The sequence below is a fragment of the Anolis carolinensis genome, chromosome 4 (assembly GCF_035594765.1).
Source record: "Anolis carolinensis isolate JA03-04 chromosome 4, rAnoCar3.1.pri, whole genome shotgun sequence".
Classification (NCBI taxonomy): domain Eukaryota; kingdom Metazoa; phylum Chordata; class Lepidosauria; order Squamata; family Dactyloidae; genus Anolis; species Anolis carolinensis.
In genome coordinates, this window is record NC_085844.1 from 112,949,034 (window position 1) to 112,967,264 (window position 18,231).

General features: G+C 40.5%; 1 protein-coding gene across 5 annotated transcripts in view; it reads right to left on the reverse strand.

Annotated features, from left to right (window-relative positions):
* The window catches only part of drosha (drosha ribonuclease III), a 146,339-nt gene extending 128,142 nt beyond the window's left edge, over window positions 1-18,197 (reverse strand). For 3 of the 5 annotated variants that reach the window (XM_062977624.1, XM_062977627.1, XM_062977629.1), the window contains exons 1-3: window positions 18,065-18,196; window positions 2,772-3,644; window positions 541-633 (exon numbers count right to left, since the gene is read on the reverse strand). In XM_062977624.1, coding sequence (XP_062833694.1) covers window positions 541-633; window positions 2,772-3,640 — 962 coding nt within the window. In that variant the 5' untranslated portion in view covers window positions 3,641-3,644; window positions 18,065-18,196. Of the gene's footprint in view, window positions 1-540; window positions 634-2,771; window positions 3,645-10,358; window positions 10,554-18,064 lie in introns of all 5 variants that reach the window. The other 2 variants (XM_062977626.1, XM_062977625.1) reach the window with 2 other exon arrangements.
* Between the last annotated feature and the right edge of the window lie 34 nt (window positions 18,198-18,231).

Sequence of the window (18,231 nt, forward strand, 5' to 3'; positions counted from 1 at the left end):
GATGTCACCTAGTGACTATTTTAGACATTTCCTTATGCAGGGTTTACAATGGGCTCTGCAGAAGATGCTTCAAAATCAGGCTGTTTAGCAAGTCTTGCAAATGCTAGTTTGTTAGCAGCAAATGTTTGATTTATATAACTGTTTTGTAAACCTATGTATACCTGGGGGGGTCACATCAAAAACATTTGATCAAAAAATCTTTGACTCAGATGAAAGTTTAAGAAGCCTTACTTTAGGCAATCATCTTCACAGGCCAAACAATTAAATTGCACTCTTAGCAATGAAAGAAAAGCTCAGTTCCATAATCTTGCAATAATATCTATGACCCATTACAAGTCAAAAGGCAATGTGGACTGCCAAATATTGTTGGACTGCAATGCTCATAATCCCTAACCACTTGTTGTGTCAGCTAGAGCTGCTAGGATGTGTAATCCAACAATTATTCCATATTTCCCATCTCTGGTCCAATGTGACAGATTCAGATAAAGAAAAAACAAAATAAAACCTACTCAATAGTTTACAAACAAGATTTTATCTTACCTTCCTGTCCTCTTGTGATCTTTTCTATAGGACCTTTCTGTAGATGGTGATTGTCGGCTGTCACGATGACGATGTCTTTCTCTTTGTCGGTCCCTTTAAGTGGGGAAGAGATAAAAGTTCTAAGTTACTTTTCTCAGTGTAGAAAAATCTGGGTCCTACAAAACACAGAAAGAAATAGAATTAAATAGACTGCCAGCAGCAGGAGAAAACTGAAAAAAAATCAAAATAGTATTTGCTTCAAATGCCTTTTAAGCAGACATGGGGACTTCCTCTGCCACTGGGGGTGGGCTATTTAAGCTCAAAGAGAAGTCTTTTTTAAAACAGGCAACAGGGTAAAAATCTGGCGTCAATGCTCCAATATAATGGACATTTCTGATCATTCCATAAAAATCTATTCTATTCATTTTGTCAAGATGGGGATACCCTAAATGCATAAAGGTACCTGTCTGATCTTTGAATCTAAGCAGAACCAGTCCTTTCTAGTACTTGAGGGAGACTACCAACCAGTCACTATAGGTTTTGCTTCCAATGAAAGAACAGGAAAACCCATCTCTGAGTAATGCTTGCCAAATAAAACACTGTCCACTCTTGAGTCAGAGTATCCACCTGAAAATAAGGATATTTGTTCCAAGGTAGGAAAAGGAGGGAAGATAACAAAAAGAACTCAGAATCAATAGTAGCTAAGTGGTGAAAACAGCTCATAGCGCTACGTTTTATTTCTTTATGCCTACATATAGCTCCTTCATCAGCGGCTGTCTCAGAGCTCCTCCTGGTCTGGTGGTAGCTCATGGGTCCCCAGATATATGTCTTCAAGTTCTGCCCTTTCTGTTCAAACACTGAAAGCCCAACACAGAGCCTTTTATGTATGTTTAACATTTTTTGTTAGCTCTTGGTGTTACTGAATAAAATATCAACTTCGTGGTGGATCCCAGGGCTGCACACATTTTCAAGACATGCTTCAAACAGTAAAACTGAGTTGAAACAAGGAGAGCTTGATTCTTGAGGATAAGTGTTGTTTGTTGTTGCAATGAAAGAGCAAGTGTGTGCAAGCCAAGCAGTCCGGGAATTTCAAAAGATTTACCTACAGAAAGACAGCTTTTCTATTTTGGTATTGTTCTGAATAATCATCATTTTTCTTATGCTATGAGACATCAGTCAGGTCGAGGTATGCCACATTAACTCAGAGCTAAGGGACTGCTAGTCTTTTCCTGAACCCAAGAAAGATATGGCCATACCATGCAATCTATAAGTCAAGTTACCAAACAAATTAAGGCTAAGTTAACTTTTCTAATACACTGCTTCTTAAACTTTGAGTCCTAACCACAAATGGGGTCCCCTTAGCTCAGTGTTGAGGTCACAAAAAAATTAGACAAGAGCAAAAGTTTTCTGAGCGCTGTCCATTTACACAAATCTGTTAGTAACAACGTACAGTGTTTTTACAATGGACTCTGCAGAAAATACTTCAGCTGTAAGGAGAAATCAGCCTGTTCAGCAAGCCTTGCAAATGCTGATTTTCATATCTATTTTTATATATATGTATATACAGTAAAGTCTCGCTTATCCAAGCTTCGCTTATCCAACATTCTGTATTATCCAACACAGTCTCCCTTTTAGTAGTTAATGGTTTTGTAGTCAATGTTTTCAATACATTGGGATGTTTTGGTGATAAATATGTAAATACAGCAATTACAACATAATATTACCATGTATTGAACTGCTTTTTCTGTCAATTTGGTGTAAAACATGATGTTTTAGTGCTTAATTTGTAAAATCATAACGTAATTTGATGTTTAACAGGCTCTTCCTTAATCCTTCTTTATTATACAACATTTTCGCTCATCCAACATTCTGTTGGCCTGTTTATGTTGGATAAGAGAGACTCTACTGTACCTGGGTTCATGAAAACATTTCTTGGATGAAAAGGGGTCACAAGTGGAAAAAGTTTAAGAACCCCTCTTCTAATCTAGGTTTTGGGTTTTGGGATAGGTTTTGGGATAATAATACAGTCTAATCCTGCCTCCTACAGTCATCTCTGCTCACTCTGCACAGATGCTCCAGGTGACTCTTCAGATATTGTTGCACTACAACTTCTAATATTTCTTGCCAATGCTGGCTGGCAGCTGCGAGTTGTATTTCAGCAACCTCTAGAGTTAACAGTGTTTTATTATTTGGCAAAACTTGTTATGGCAAAAAAGCAGGGTGTTGCAGCGATAGAATTAAACCAGCTTTACCTGTACAATTCATAACTCCTATGGCGGGGTGGGGTCCGTCCTCTCATGTAATCCGACCTGTGCCGACTGCTCTCTTGACGCCGTCTGTCTGGGCTTCTTCCTCGATCCCGCCGATCGCCATGACTAGCTGAGCGGTGTCTTTCTCCATGACTGTGGCTATAGTCCCGGTGGCGATGTTCATCATAGTGCTTAGTCCTCTCTGGAGACCTTCGTTCAGGCTGCGACTTTTCCACCGAATACTGACTTGGATGCCGGAAATTATTATTGCTGTTCCCAGGGTTGCTAGCATTCCCGCTATTGCTCTGGTAAGAGTTTGTGTTGTGTTGGAAACTACTGAAATTCGGAGGGGGAAAAGTCTGCTGGGAGTAAGCTGGAGAATAGACAGGCTGATAATTAACCGGTTGAGGCATTATTGGTGGCGGCACAGAATGCGGTAAGGAAGGAGGCGGCATCATATAAGGAAACGTGTTTTGCCCCGCCACATTTGCTACCCCAAGCGAGGGAGGGTTACCAGGATTTGGGACCGGGGGTGGAGCCGGGGGGAAGCAAGGTGGGAGAGGAAAAGTTTGCCTCACTTGGTGACCTCCAAAAGGTGGCCTCAGAGGACACTGGGCGACAGTATTCTGTGGTGACGGAGGCATGGGAGGTGGATATGGGACAAAATCCGTCCTAGGAGGTACATAGGTTGTAGATGGAGGATTCACGTAGGTAGATGGGGCCACATTTTGCTGGTCATACTGATACTGCACCGGTGACTGCTGAGGATGAAGCTGCCTCAAGTTTTGGGGGCGAAAGGTTTGGATTGACGCTCTCACTGCTGTTCCCCCTCGACCCCGAGGACACCCTCGCCCAGAATGGAAAGACATCATACATCTATATTAAGAAAAAAAGAAGGAAAAGTGTAATATTTACTTTCAAATTGTTTTTAATTTAATTATATTTTTAAAACAAAGGTTTTTACATTTTTACCCATGTTTGTTTTTCAAAAGATTATAGCTGCTTTAGGTCTCATTTAAGAGAGGAAAGTGGGATATAAATAAATATAATAGTACATAATAATAAGCCAGAGACAAGGAATATAAATCAAGTATATAGAGTCAGCCATCCACTTTGACGGAGTTGGGGTACATGACCCCTGTAAAAGTAGGAACAACAATGAACAAATCTCATACAGTCTACTGCAACGCGCTCTATGTGGGGTTGCCTTTTGTCGCACCTCAGAATAGTTCAGCTTGCTATTGACACTCAGTCAGACACAGAAGAAAGTCTTTTGAAGTTTTATTGAGCAAAAGCAAATATATATATATATCAAAGCAGGCAGTTGAAAGGTTTTTCAAAGTTGCAGTAAAAGAGTCAATAGAAATCCAATTAGTTCATAAGCCATAAAAATCCATTAGTTCATAAACCATAGCGCTCTATAATCCATAAGTCAAGGCAGTAGACAGTAGATCCCAAAAACAAGGGCCCAAAGATACAAAGATCCAGGAAAACTTCTCTTAAGCATGAAACAAGAACATCCACACAGATGAAGCGAGGATTTGCTTTGACAATGAGCTATCTGCAAACACACACTTTTAAAAGCACCCTAGAAAGGCATTTCTTTTCCCAGAAGAGGCCTCTTTCTTTCCCGCCAGCCTCTCACTCCTACAGACCTGAAATCCTCTCCATAACAAACGGTCAGCCCTAGATAATTCAAGGTCTTTGTTATCTTGCACCTGAACCGGGACTTGAGATCTCTCTTGCTCATTAATTCCCATGGGAATGTCATCGTGGGTGTTATCTATAGCTTCTGGGGTCAACAGTTCATTCTGCTCAAACTGCAATTCTCGAGTCCCTGAATCAGCCTGTATTCCCATGCCATCTTCCTGCAGCCCATCTTCTGGCTCAACTGGCTCTTGTATCTGAAACCCAGAATCCCCTTCTTCATCCTCACTCTGGCTATACTGTGGCTGAGTCACAACACCTTTGAACATCGTTTGGAAACTTCAGCTAGTCCAATGTGCGGCAGCGAAATTGCTAACGGAAGCGGCACACAGGGAACACATAACCCCACTGTTGTGCAAGCTCCACTGGCTGCCGATTTGCTACCGAGCACAATTCAAAGTACTGGCTTTAGCTTATTAAGCCCTGAACGGCCCCAGCCCAAATTACCTGTCGTAACGCATCTCCCTCAATGAACCATGGTGGAAGTCTTCTGGGGAGGCCCTGCTCCCGGTCTCACCACCTTCGCAGGTGCGACTGGTGAGGGCGAGAGACAGGGCCTTCTCAGTGGTGGTCCCTCATCTGTGGAACTCCCTCCCTAGTGGGATTAGATCGGCCCCTTCCGTCCTGTCATTTCTCAAACAAGTACAACCCTGGCTTGGAGAGCAAGCATTTCGCCCAGCATCATTACCTTTGTAATATAACTGGGCTTTGGATTGATGAATATGATAATATGGCTTTGGATCTATGCACAAAAGTTGTCTAATGTTTACATATGTTGTTTTAATGTTGTTTTAAACTGTTGCCTAATTGATTTTAATTGTTGTTGTTCGGGCATGAAATAATGCCACCCATGTAAACCGCCCTGAGTCCCCTTCGGGGTGAGAAGGACGGGATATAAATGTCGTAAATACATTTTTAAAAATCTGCTATTTTTGCACTGAGGGAAGCATTTCTTTAAGAATCCCTTGGTTTGTCAAAAGATGACCATAAAATCTGTAAAGAACATTGAGAAGTGTACCCTCTGGGAAACTCTAGGTCAGTGGTTCTCAGGTTTTCTAATACCACAACCCCTTAATGCAGTTCCTCATGTTGTGGTGACCCCAAGCATAAAATTATTTTCGTTGCGACTTCATAACTGTCATTTTGCTACTGTTATGAATCATAATGTAAATATCTGATATGCAGGATGTATTTTCATTCACTGGACTACATTTGGAACAAATTTGAATACTGGTGGAGATTGGGAAAAATAGACCTTGACATTTGGGAGTTGTAGTTGCTGGGATGTATAGTTCACCTACAATCAAAGAGCGTTCTGAATTCCACCAATGACGGAATTGAACCAAACTTGGCACACAGAACTCCCATGACCAATAGAAAATACTGTACGGGTTTGGTGGGTATTGAGTTTTGGAGTTGTAGTTCACCTACATCCAGAGAGCACTGTGGACTCAAACAATGTTGGATCTGGACCAAACTTGGCATGAATACTCAATATGCCCAAATGTGAACACTGGCGGAATTTGGGGAAAATAGACCTTGGCATTTGAGTTGTAGTTGCTGGGATTTATAGTCCACCTACAATCAAAGAGCCTCTTGAACTCCACCAATGATAGAATTGGGCCAAACTTCCCACACAGAACCCCCACAGCCAACAGAAAATACTGGAGGGATTTGGGTTCCTAAGACCATAAGAATATATGTTTTCTCAACCCTGTTCAGGTCCCGACCCCCAAATTTAGAAACACTGCTCTAGGTCCATGGACACATGCTGGAGGGCCTAGAGATTGAGAAAATGTATTATTCAAATTCACTAATAATGAAATCCACAAATCAAGACATATAACCAGAAATGCTCTGTGTATATATTCCCTTGTCACGTCCTGGTAAATGTTCGTATTTAGATAACAAGCACAGCTTTACTTTTTTAAGGAAAATACTTCTTAGGGGAGACACTTTATAGCTCCTTTGGCAATCGCCTTCCCGAATTTGAAAACTTGATTCAGGTATTTAGTTTCTAAGAACAAGAGTCAGAAAAATTCCACTTCAAATCAAATCACATGCACAGGGAAGTGATTAGAATAAAATAAATGGCATTTTTAAAAAGAGGTATGCCTTAAAGTGGTGCTGGAAAAAAGGCACTCAAAGAACATAAAAATGGCAAGCCTCAGAAATGAGTGTTGAAAAACTTTAATAAAATGCCCAATGTGATCGAACAAAGTCCTTCCACTATAATACAAGGATTATCTTACTAAGAGTATTCAACACTGTATATCTTTTTCTTTTCAACATTCATGAGCCTTATGGATTTTTTTTGCCCACTTTACAATCTCAGCGGAGCCACCTTAGATGGCCTTAGGGTAGCCATTCATTTCTCTTCAAAAAGATAGCTACGTTAATCTGCTTTAGGATTAAACGATACAAAAGAATCCAATAGCGCGTTTGAGACTAATGGAAAAGAGGACATTTCTAATACATCTTACTATGAGCACTGCCTACTTCATCAAATGTATCGGCCAAAAATGACTGTGCTCACAAAAGCTATACTAGAAATGCCTTCTTCCCAGTTAGTCTCAAATGTGCTTCTGGATTCCTTTGTGACTTTAATCCTTTTCTTGTGACAGTACTTCCATCTTGGAGATCATGACACTGACTGTGTCCAGCTAAAATAAGAACCCTTGCAATGTTTCTGATCCCAGTGAGAACCCCAGCACACTGTGTCATAGTTTGCAAAGATACTATATGTGTATTAACTGGAAAATTGAATGGATGAAGCCGACTGGCTGAGTTTGCAAGGACCTGGGAATTGGTTTTGCAACTGTTGCTGTCCTGCTGCTGGAGAACTGGTTTGAAGAGGTTTCTGTGTGTGTGTGTGTGTGTGTGTCTACTGAGTACTGGCTGGAAAGAAGATGGCTCTGTACTCAGAGAGGCCTGACTATTTCTGAGGCCTTGTTTGCTGCTGATCTTCACTGAAGCAGATTTATGGACTAAGAAAGGACTGCTCATAACTGTTGTTTTCTGTAAGCAATCAGAGGGATTATTGTAAATACCATTGTTCTGTTGATCTCTTGGACTTAGTAAAAGTGCCTGTGTTGTGTTGTCGAAGGCTTTCATGGCCGGGATCACAGGGTTGTATGTTTTCTGGCTGCATGGCCATGTTCTAGAAGTATTCTCTCTTGATGTTTCGCCCACATCTATGGCAGGCAACCTCTGAGGATGCCTGCCATAGATGTGGGCAAAACGTCTGGAGAGAATACTTCTAGAACATGGCCATACAGCCCGGAAAACATACAACAACCCAGTTCCTGTGTTATTGTTCTGCAAAGCTGAGTGGTGCATCATTCTGCAGGGTGACTCTAGGCTTATGGGCACACATAAGAGCTTCTATCTATCATCTGCAATCCCCAACACAATGCAATATATAAAAAATCTTCCAAGTTGAAAGGAAGGGTGGTTCGTGCAAGATTGAGTGTTTTTCTTGCAAATACATTCAAACAGGAAACGCAAGGATTACTCAAAGTAAAATAAATCTCAAAGAAAATAAAACACACAGTTCTTGTCTGGAAGGGTGGTCCTAACCCGTTTGAAGTTCAAATTCCCAAGAAAGAAAGGAACAAATTCTGAAAATGGGGTTAAAGCATATCATATCATTATTTTGATTTGTTTATATCTTTTAATCTGTTCATTTGGTAAGGAACCACAATAGCAAAAACATAAAAATAAAAATAAATTGATTGGTAATTGTTAATTGATAATAATTTGTTATCTGCCTCTCTTTAGTGTGTGTGTGGGCCTACTGACAACACCAGGAATTTTATGGAGTATACTCAGGCAATATTCACATGATAAATGTTTCTTTCTCTAAAATTTAGCCTACAGAACTTGGTATTCATTGGAAATCTCCCTTCAAAGTAGAATAATAGAATCCTAGAGTTGGAAGAGACCTCATGGGCTATCCAGTCCAACCCCCTGCCAAGGAGGAAAATCACATTCAAAGCACCCCTGACAGATGGCCATCCAGCCTCTGCTTAAAAGCCTCCAAAGAAGGAGCCTCCACCACACTCTGAGGCAGAGAGTTCCACTGCTGAACAGCTCTAACCAGGGCTGTTAAGTACTAATCAGGTCTGTTAAGCTTCCAAGATCAGACAGGATCTGGTGCCTTTACAATACTTGCCAACATTTTTATTTCATAGAGCAAATATGTCTGTGATGAAAGGCAGAAATATGTGGACTGGGGTTGTATCTACAGTGTACAACTTTGAGGCCGCATGAGCCGTGCCAGGCTCTATCCCTATGTAGTCTTGAAATTTGGATTTTTGTAAGGTACTTGGAATTCCCTATCAAACACTTTGAATGCAGTTTAGTGGAATGTGCTAGAGGACTGTGAATACCTTATCAAGCTACAAATCCCAGGACTCTATTGGCTGGAACCATACCCTTTAAAGTACCTTGTGATGCCATCATTGTGATATAAATGGCTCATGGGAACTGAAATGATATCGGTTCACATATTTATACACTAAGCATGCACCAAAATGTGCAGAAAAATAGCACATATACATTTAAAGACCCAGTCAATTCTACAGCAATATTTATAGGTAAGTACAGGTTGAGCATCTCTTATCCAAACTTCCGAAATCCAAAATACTCCAAAATCTGAAATCATCTACATGGGAGGCTGGAACAGTGACACTTCCACTTTCTGATGGTGTATATGAAACATAAATTATTTTCACTTAGACACAGGTTATCTTTCTAAGGTATCTCATTATGTAAAAGGTAAAGGTTTTCCCCTGACATTAAGTTTAGTCAAGTCCGTCTGGGAGGTAGTGCTCATCTCCATTTCTAAGCCGAAGAGCCAGCGTTGTCCGTAGACATCTCCAAGGTCCTGTGGCCGGCATGACTGAATGGAGTGCTGTTACCTTCCTGCTGGAGTGGTACCAATTGATCTACTCACATTTGCATGTTTTCAAACTGCTAGTTTGGCAGAAGCTGAGGATAACAGCGGGAGCTCACCCTGCTCCCTGGATTCAAACTGCCGACCTTTCAGTCAGCAAGTTCAGCAGCTCTATGGTTTAATCTGCTGTGCTCATCTCATTATGTTCATATATGCAAAAACTGGTATTCCAAAATCTATCTCCCTCTCTCTCTCTCTCTCTCTCTCTCTCTCTCTCTCTCTCTCTCTCTCTCTATATATATATATATATGTATCTGTTACCAAGGCATTTCAAGAAGAGATACTCAACTTGTACTTGTCCTGTTCATTTGTATCGCAATCAATGGTTTTTATATCATCAGCACCATTCTTATAAATCCTAATGGTGATGGGTCATTGCTCAGCTATAGAATATCACTAGAGGGCATGTTCTGTTTTGTTTTGACATGAAGACAAATTGGTGTTAAGACTGATGTGTTCCATTTCATTACAACTGGCAAAACCAGGCGGTGTTTATTTGGATGTGTCGGACCTAGCAATGAACATAAATGACATGATAGGACAAGAGAGATTTAGCAACTAAATCTTTCCCAAATGTTTATTTCAAATGAGCGAACTGGTCATGACCGTAATAAAGTGAACTGAACTATTTCAAATGAGAAGTACAATCTTTTGAATGCCTATATTTCTTTAATTGTAAGATGCCACTGATTGTAAGACGCATGCTAATTTCAGTACCACTATCACCAAAAATGCATAAGATACACCTGCATTTTTAGAGATGTTTATATAGGAAAAAAGTGCATTTTAGAACTGAAGAAATACAGATCTTCTTACCTGAATAAATAAATATAATAACAGACATTGGATTGCAACCCAGCTTTTATCTCCAAATATATCTTGACAGAACAACAACCTTCTAAAGATTATGGACAAGTTACTTGCACCTCAACTCACATGTTGTAGAACTGCAACTCTCATCATCCCTCAGTGCTCAGTGGCAGACTGGCAGCCAGTGGAGCTGGCGTAACAGAGGAGTTGTATGTCCCTGTGCACCGCTCCGGTGAAGAATTTGGCTGCCATCCTTTGGACCAGGGGTCCTCAAATTTTGTAAGCAGAGGGCAGGTCCACAATCCTTCAGACTGTTGAGGGACCAAATTATCATTTGAAAAAAAAAATCCCGAACAAATTCCTATGCACACTGCACATGTCTTATTTGTAGTGCAAAAAAACCAACAACAACGAAAGAACAATACAATATTTAAAAATAAAAACAATTTTAACCAACATAAACCTATCAGGATTTCAATGGGAAGTGTGGCCCTGCTTCTGGCCAATGAGATAGTCAAGTTAATCAGGATTGCTGTTGTTGTGCTTTCAAGTAATTTCAGACTTTGGGGAAGTCTATGTCTAAAACTGAGGGCAGGGGCCAGGTCAATGACCTTGGAGGGCCGCAGGGACCCCTGCACTGGACCATTTGAAGCTTCCAGTCTTCAAAGGCAACCCCACATAGTAATCTATTTGGGATGTAACCAGGGCATGGACCACCCTGCTTTAAACTGGATTATATGAATCCGCACTGTCAGATAATCTGGGATAAACAGAAAACCTGGGATCAGATCCTGGGATATATGGCCTACCTGAAAGGGCCCCCAAAATTTTAGGGTTTTCCCTGACATTAAGTGTAGTCGTGTCTGACTCTGGAGGTTGGTGATCATCTCCATTTCTAAGCCAAAGAGCCGGTGTTGTCCGTAGACACCTCCAAAGTCATGTGACCAGCATGACTGCATGGAGCGCCGTTACCTTCCCGCCAAAACGGTTCCTATTGATCTACTCACATTTGCATGTTTTCTAACTGCTAGGCTGGCAGAAGCTCAGACACACAGCGGGAGCCCACTCCGCTCCCTGGATTCAAACCGCCAACCTTTCGGACAGCAAGTTCAGCACCTCAGCAGTTCAACCCACTGTGCCAACCAGGGGCGTTTACCCCATCCCAAGTCTCCTACTAAATGCAGCACTTTATTCATCTACCTCATCCTCTGAGTTTACAATATACACTCCTTGCATTTTGGCCCAGTTTGTTTTGTTGATTCCTGTTCTGGTTTTAAAATTATGTCTAACTATGCTATTGCCGCTACTTTATTTTTACCATGTTATAGTGTATAACTGTGTTTTTATTTTGATGTAGTTTTATCTTCTGACGAAGTGTTTTAAATATGTATTTTATTTCGCTCTATTGTAATTACCTGGGCTTGGCCCATGCCAGCTGCCCTGAGTCCCTTCGGGAAGATGGAGGTGGGGTACAAAAAATACAATTATTATTATTAGGCAGAAAATCCCACAATATCTGCTTTGAAGTGGGTTATCAGGGGCCCCTTCAACACAGCTGAATACAATCTTTGAACTGGAATATGGTTGTGTGGAAGGGCCTGGGGAGGAAGGGATCCACAACAAAGGGGCTCCCTGTACAGTAGAGTCTCGCTTATCCAAGGTTCTGGATTATCTAATGTATTTTTGTAGTCAATGTTTTCAATATATCATGATATTTTGATGCTAAATTCGTAAATACAGTAATTACAACATAATATTACTGTGTATTGAACTACTTTTTCTGTCAAATTTGTTTTATAACATGATGTTTTGGGGCTTAATTTGTAAAGGTAAGGTAAAGGTTTTCCCCTGACGTTAAGTCCAGCCGTGGCCGACTCTGGGGGTTGGTGCTCATCTCCATTTCTAAGCCAAAGAGTCACCGTTGTCCGTAGACACCTCCAAGGTCATGTGGCCGGCATGACTGCATGGAGCGCCGTTACCTTCCTGGCGGAGCGGTACCTATTGATCTACTCACATTTGCATGTTTTCGAACTGCTAGGTTGGGAGGAGCTGGGGCTAACAGCGGGCGCTCATTCCGCTCCCGGGATGTTGTAAATAATTTGTAAAATCATAACCTAATTTGATGTTTAATAGGCTTTTCCTTAATCCCTCCTTATTATCCAAGATATTCACTTATCCAAGGTTCTGCTGGCCCGTTTAGCTTGGATAAGTGAGACTCTACTGTATTTGTAGAATGAATGCAGCTTGATCCCCCATAAGGTTCAATGTGATGGAATCATGCACGCAATGGAGTTTTGCAAGCCTTCTCTGCCCAAGTGTGTTGATGCCTCACCAAGGGCCCTTCCACACAGCTACTGTAGAGTCTCGCTTATCCAAGCCTCTGGATAATCCAAGTCATTTTTGTAGTCAATGTTTTCAATATATCATGATATTTTGGTGCTAAACTCATAAATACAGTAATTACAACATAACATTACTGTGTATTGAACTACTTTTTAGTTTTAGACTTAGGCTCGCCCAAAGTCTGAAATGACTTGAAGGCACAACAACAATCCTACTTGATTATCTCATTGGCCAGAAGCATGCCCACACTTCCCACTGAAATCTTGATAAGTTTACAGTATGTTGGTTAAAATTTTTATTTTTAAATATTGTATTGTTCTTTCATTTACTAATATTGTAAATGAATGACATGGTAATAATATAATATATTGTGTATACATATAATATTGATAATAATATTATAATGTAATACAATTAATATTTATTTATTTATAACAGTATTGTTATGGTTGAGCCTTATGGCTCTGATTCTGGGAGACGTGGTCGTAAGACTCCTCGGGAGTCAGACACTCTCGAGGAGCGAGAAAGGAAGCGGCTGCGGGACTTATTTGCAGAACCATCTGACGAGGACTCCTTTGAGGGTTTTACTGAGAGAATGGAGGAAGAGATGGTTGGCTCAGAGGAGGATGACATGGAATGGACTCGTGTGAGGGAGGATTTGGGTGCCACCGGCAATGATAGTATGGAAGGTGATTGGGGACCTTCAGGATTAGACCCGTGGACAAGCTGGAGGGATGGAACGGGATCCACAGCTGGGGATGCTGTGGGGCGTAGTCAGAGGTGTTTCAGCTCTGATGAGGAGGATGACGATGAGGCACCTGGAATTAGGGTAACAGCTGATAGCGATGAGGAGTTGTAAACTGGCATAAAATGGGGTTTAGAATCTAGGGCTAATTGCGTTGGGCAAGGTAATCTGGACGAACGCTTGGGCTCTTGCTGGGAATTTCCTGAAGACGGGTGTGTTTCGTTTGCTGAATACCTCGGACCTCCGTCGTCTTCTTGACGGACGCCAATTGTTTACTCTGGACTGACTGACTGACTGACTACGACCTCGGACTATCCTTCCTCTGGCTATCGTTTGAACTGGTGAACTACAAACATCTGTACCTGGCTGTCGACCCTCGGACCGGATTGGGACCTCGCTGACCGCTGCTGCCCCTGATTGATGCGTTTGAACTCGGAGATTGTTTGCTGCGTGGAGGAGTAACTTCTTAGTTACTCAATCACAGCTTTTGGTAGCAGAGAAGTATCTGCTGCCAGTTATTTGTGTTTCTTTGAACCTTTGTTCACCAGCTTTTGTTTATTTAAAGTCCCAGGCTGAAGTAAGCATTTTTGGTTTAACCCGGATTAAACTCCAGTTTAATCCGGTTTATCTTTTGAACGATTTTTAGTATCCTTTTCACTTCAAAGGCCAATGTTTGCCTAGCCCTTGTCTTTTACGGGCGTTTTTGGTTCTGTAACTCCAATAAACTTTGTTGAATCTTATCTGGTGGCGTTCTGTCCTTGACAAGTATTTCTACCCCGTCCTTCTCACCCAATAGGGGACTCAGGGTGGCTAACAATAATAATACAATATAATAATATTGTATAATATAATAATATTATTTATATATTATATATTAAATGTAATATTACTAATACTATTACGGTATAATGACATAGTACAATATAGTAATATATATAAATGAGTGATGGCATCACGGCGACCAACAAAACAACAAAACTACAGGCCCCCCAACCTCGAAATTTGACAACGCAACCCATCATCCACGCCTCTAGGTTGATACAACAAAAAGAAAAGAAAAATAAAGTCCTAATTAGAGGGAAAGGAATAATTGTTTTTATCCAATTGCTGCCAGTTAGAGGACTAATCTCTGCCCACTTGGTGTCCTAGCAACCAACTCGGCCCAGGGGACAGGCAGACTTAGGCCTCAGGCCTCTTCCACAGATTATCTGATTTGCACTGGATTGTGGCATTGTAGACTCCAGGCCCTTCCACACAGCTATATTACCCATTTATAATCTTATATTATCTGCTTTGAACTGCATTATCTTGACTCCACACTTCCATATAATCCACTTCAGCGTGCATTTTATACAGCTGTGTAGAAGGAGCCTCATATAATCCAGTTCTAAGCAGATAATACAAGATTATAAATATACAGTAGAGTCTCACTTATCCAACATAAACAGCCCGGCACCTTTACCCTTTACCTTAACTACCACCAATTCCTCAATACTTTATTTCCCATACCACCATACTTCGCCACAGCAATGCGTGGCTGGGCACAGCTAACCTGTTTCCCTGAAAATAAGACATCCCCAAAAAATAAGACCTAGTAGAAGTTTTGCTGAATTGCTAAATATAAGGCCTCCCCCGAAAATAAGACCTAGCAACGTTTTTGTTTGGAAGCATGCCCTGCGCCCACCAAACAAAACACCATAGCATGCAGGATTGGTAAATGTACATTATTATTATTATTATTATTATTATTATTATTTTATTTTTTATACCCCACTTCCATCTCCCCAGAGGGACTCGGGGCGGCTTACATACCAGTTGTATATGGAAATAATGGTAGTAACAAGAAATTCTTGACAGGAGTCACAGTTTGTCTGGTTTAGTTATGTTGGTTTGTGATGACAACTACTGTACAGTATAGAATTTTTTTTGTTCAACAATGAATATGAATTCTTCTTCATGGAAAAATAAGACATCCCCTGAAAGTAAGACCTAGCACATCTTTGGGAGTAAAAAATAATATAAGACACTTCTTATTTTCGAGGAAACACGGTAGTAGTAATATATAATGCTAAGATTGTGCTATGCTAATAATATAATATATTGTATGTACATACAACTTGTAAGCCGCTCTGAGTCCCCTTCGGAGTGAGAGATGGTGGGGTATAAATGTAGCAAATAAATACAGTAGAGTCTCACTTATCCAACATAAACAGGCCAGCAGAATGTTGGATAAGCGAATATGTTGGTTAAAAAGGAGGTATTAATGAAAAGCCTATTAAACATCAAATTAGGTTATGATTTTACAAATTAAGCACCAAAATATCATGTTATACAACAAATTTGACAGAAAAAGTAGTTCAATGTGCAGTAATGCTATGTAGTAATTATTGTATTTACGAATTTAGCATCAATATATCACAATGTTTTGAAAACATTGACTACAAAAATGTGTTGGATAATCCAGAACGTTGGATAAGTGAGTGTTGGATAAGTGAGACTCTACTGTAGATACAACTTGTAAGCCGCTCTGAGTCCCCTTTGGGGTGAGAGATGGTGGGGTATAAATGTAGCAAATAAATAAATAATTGTTGCTGGGTTTTTGGGGGGGTTTTTTGGCACTACAAATAAGACATGTGCAGTGAGCATAGGAATTTGATCGGTTTTTTTTCTTCCAAATGATAATTCGGCCCCTCAACAATCTGAGGGACCATGAATCGGCCCTCCACTTAAAAAGTTTGAGGACCCCTGCTCTACTGTATATACAGTAGAGTCTCACTTATCCAACATAAACGGGCCAGCAGAACGTTGGATAAGCGAATATGTTGGATAATAAGGAGAGATTAAGAAAAAGCCTATTAAACATCAAAATAGGTTATGATTTTACAAAATAAGCACCAAAACATCATGTTATACAACAAATTTGACAGAAAAAGTAGTTCAATATGCAGTAATGTTATGTTGTAATTACTGTATTTACAAAATTAGCACCAAAATATCATGTTATATTGAAAACATTGACTACAAAAATGCGTTGGATAATCCAGAACGTTGGATAAGCGAGTGTTGGATAAGTGAGACTCTACTGTAGATACAACTTGTAAGCCGCTCTGAGTCCCCTTTGGGGTGAGAGATGGTGGGGTATAAATGTAGCAAATAAATAAATAATTGTTGCTGGGTTTTTGGGGGGTTTTTTGGCACTACAAATAAGACATGTGCAGTGAGCATAGGAATTTGATCGGTTTTTTTTCCACATGATAATTCGGCCCCTCAACAATCTGAGGGACCATGAATCGGCCCTCCACTTAAAAAGTTTGAGGACCCCTGCTCTACTGTATATACAGTAGAGTCTCACTTATCCAACATAAACGGGCCAGCAGAACGTTGGATAAGCGAATATGTTGGATAATAAGGAGAGATTAAGAAAAAGCCTATTAAACATCAAAATAGGTTATGATTTTACAAAATAAGCACCAAAACATCATGTTATACAACAAATTTGACAGAAAAAGTAGTTCAATACGCAGTAATGTTATGTTGTAATTACTGTATTTACAAAATTAGCACCAAAATATCATGTTATATTGAAAACATTGACTACAAAAATGCGTTGGATAATCCAGAACGTTGGATAAGCGAGTGTTGGATAAGTGAGACTCTACTGTAGATACAACTTGTAAGCCGCTCTGAGTCCCCTTTGGGGTGAGAGATGGTGGGGTATAAATGTAGCAAATAAATAAATAATTGTTGCTGGGTTTTTGGGGGGTTTTTTGGCACTACAAATAAGACATGTGCAGTGAGCATAGGAATTTGATCGGTTTTTTTTCCACATGATAATTCGGCCCCTCAACAATCTGAGGGACCATGAATCGGCCCTCCACTTAAAAAGTTTGAGGACCCCTGCTCTACTGTATATACAGTAGAGTCTCACTTATCCAACATAAACGGGCCAGCAGAACGTTGGATAAGCGAATATGTTGGATAATAAGGAGAGATTAAGAAAAAGCCTATTAAACATCAAAATAGGTTATGATTTTACAAAATAAGCACCAAAACATCATGTTATACAACAAATTTGACAGAAAAAGTAGTTCAATACGCAGTAATGTTATGTTGTAATTACTGTATTTACAAAATTAGCACCAAAATATCATGTTATATTGAAAACATTGACTACAAAAATGCGTTGGATAATCCAGAACGTTGGATAAGCGAGTGTTGGATAAGTGAGACTCTACTGTAGATACAACTTGTAAGCCGCTCTGAGTCCCCTTTGGGGTGAGAGATGGTGGGGTATAAATGTAGCAAATAAATAAATAATTGTTGCTGGGTTTTTTTTGGGGGGGGGGGTTGGCACTACAAATAAGACATGTGCAGTGAGCATAGGAATTTGTTCGTTTTTTTTTTGTTTTTGTTTTTTTTCCAAATGATAATTCGGCCCCTCAACAATCTGAGGGACCATGAATCGGCCCTCCACTTAAAAAGTTTGAGGACCCCTGCTCTACTGTATATAACCCAGAATATCATGCAAGGAAATTCCACAATATTTGCTTTGAATTATCTGAGTCTACTCTGCCATATATTCCAGTTCAAAGCAGACAGTGTGTGACCTCCTGCCTTCCTATTCTGAGTTATATGGCTGTATGAAGGGCCCAAAAACAGACTCACACAGCCCTGAGCCTGTGCAGTTAAGCTGCATTCATTCCACAGCGGAGATGCATCCTTGGTCTTACTTACCTAGATCCCGAACTGGCGGAGGAAAAAGTGCGGCGGAGGCGCGCGGCCCCGGAAGAGGAAAGGGCCGGAGGAGGAGCGCCAAGCACATCAGAGAGGAAGCCTGGTGCTAAGCTTTTTGCAAAGGGGACACAATCGCGAAGGGAGGCATGCTTCGCCCTTTGTTGGCC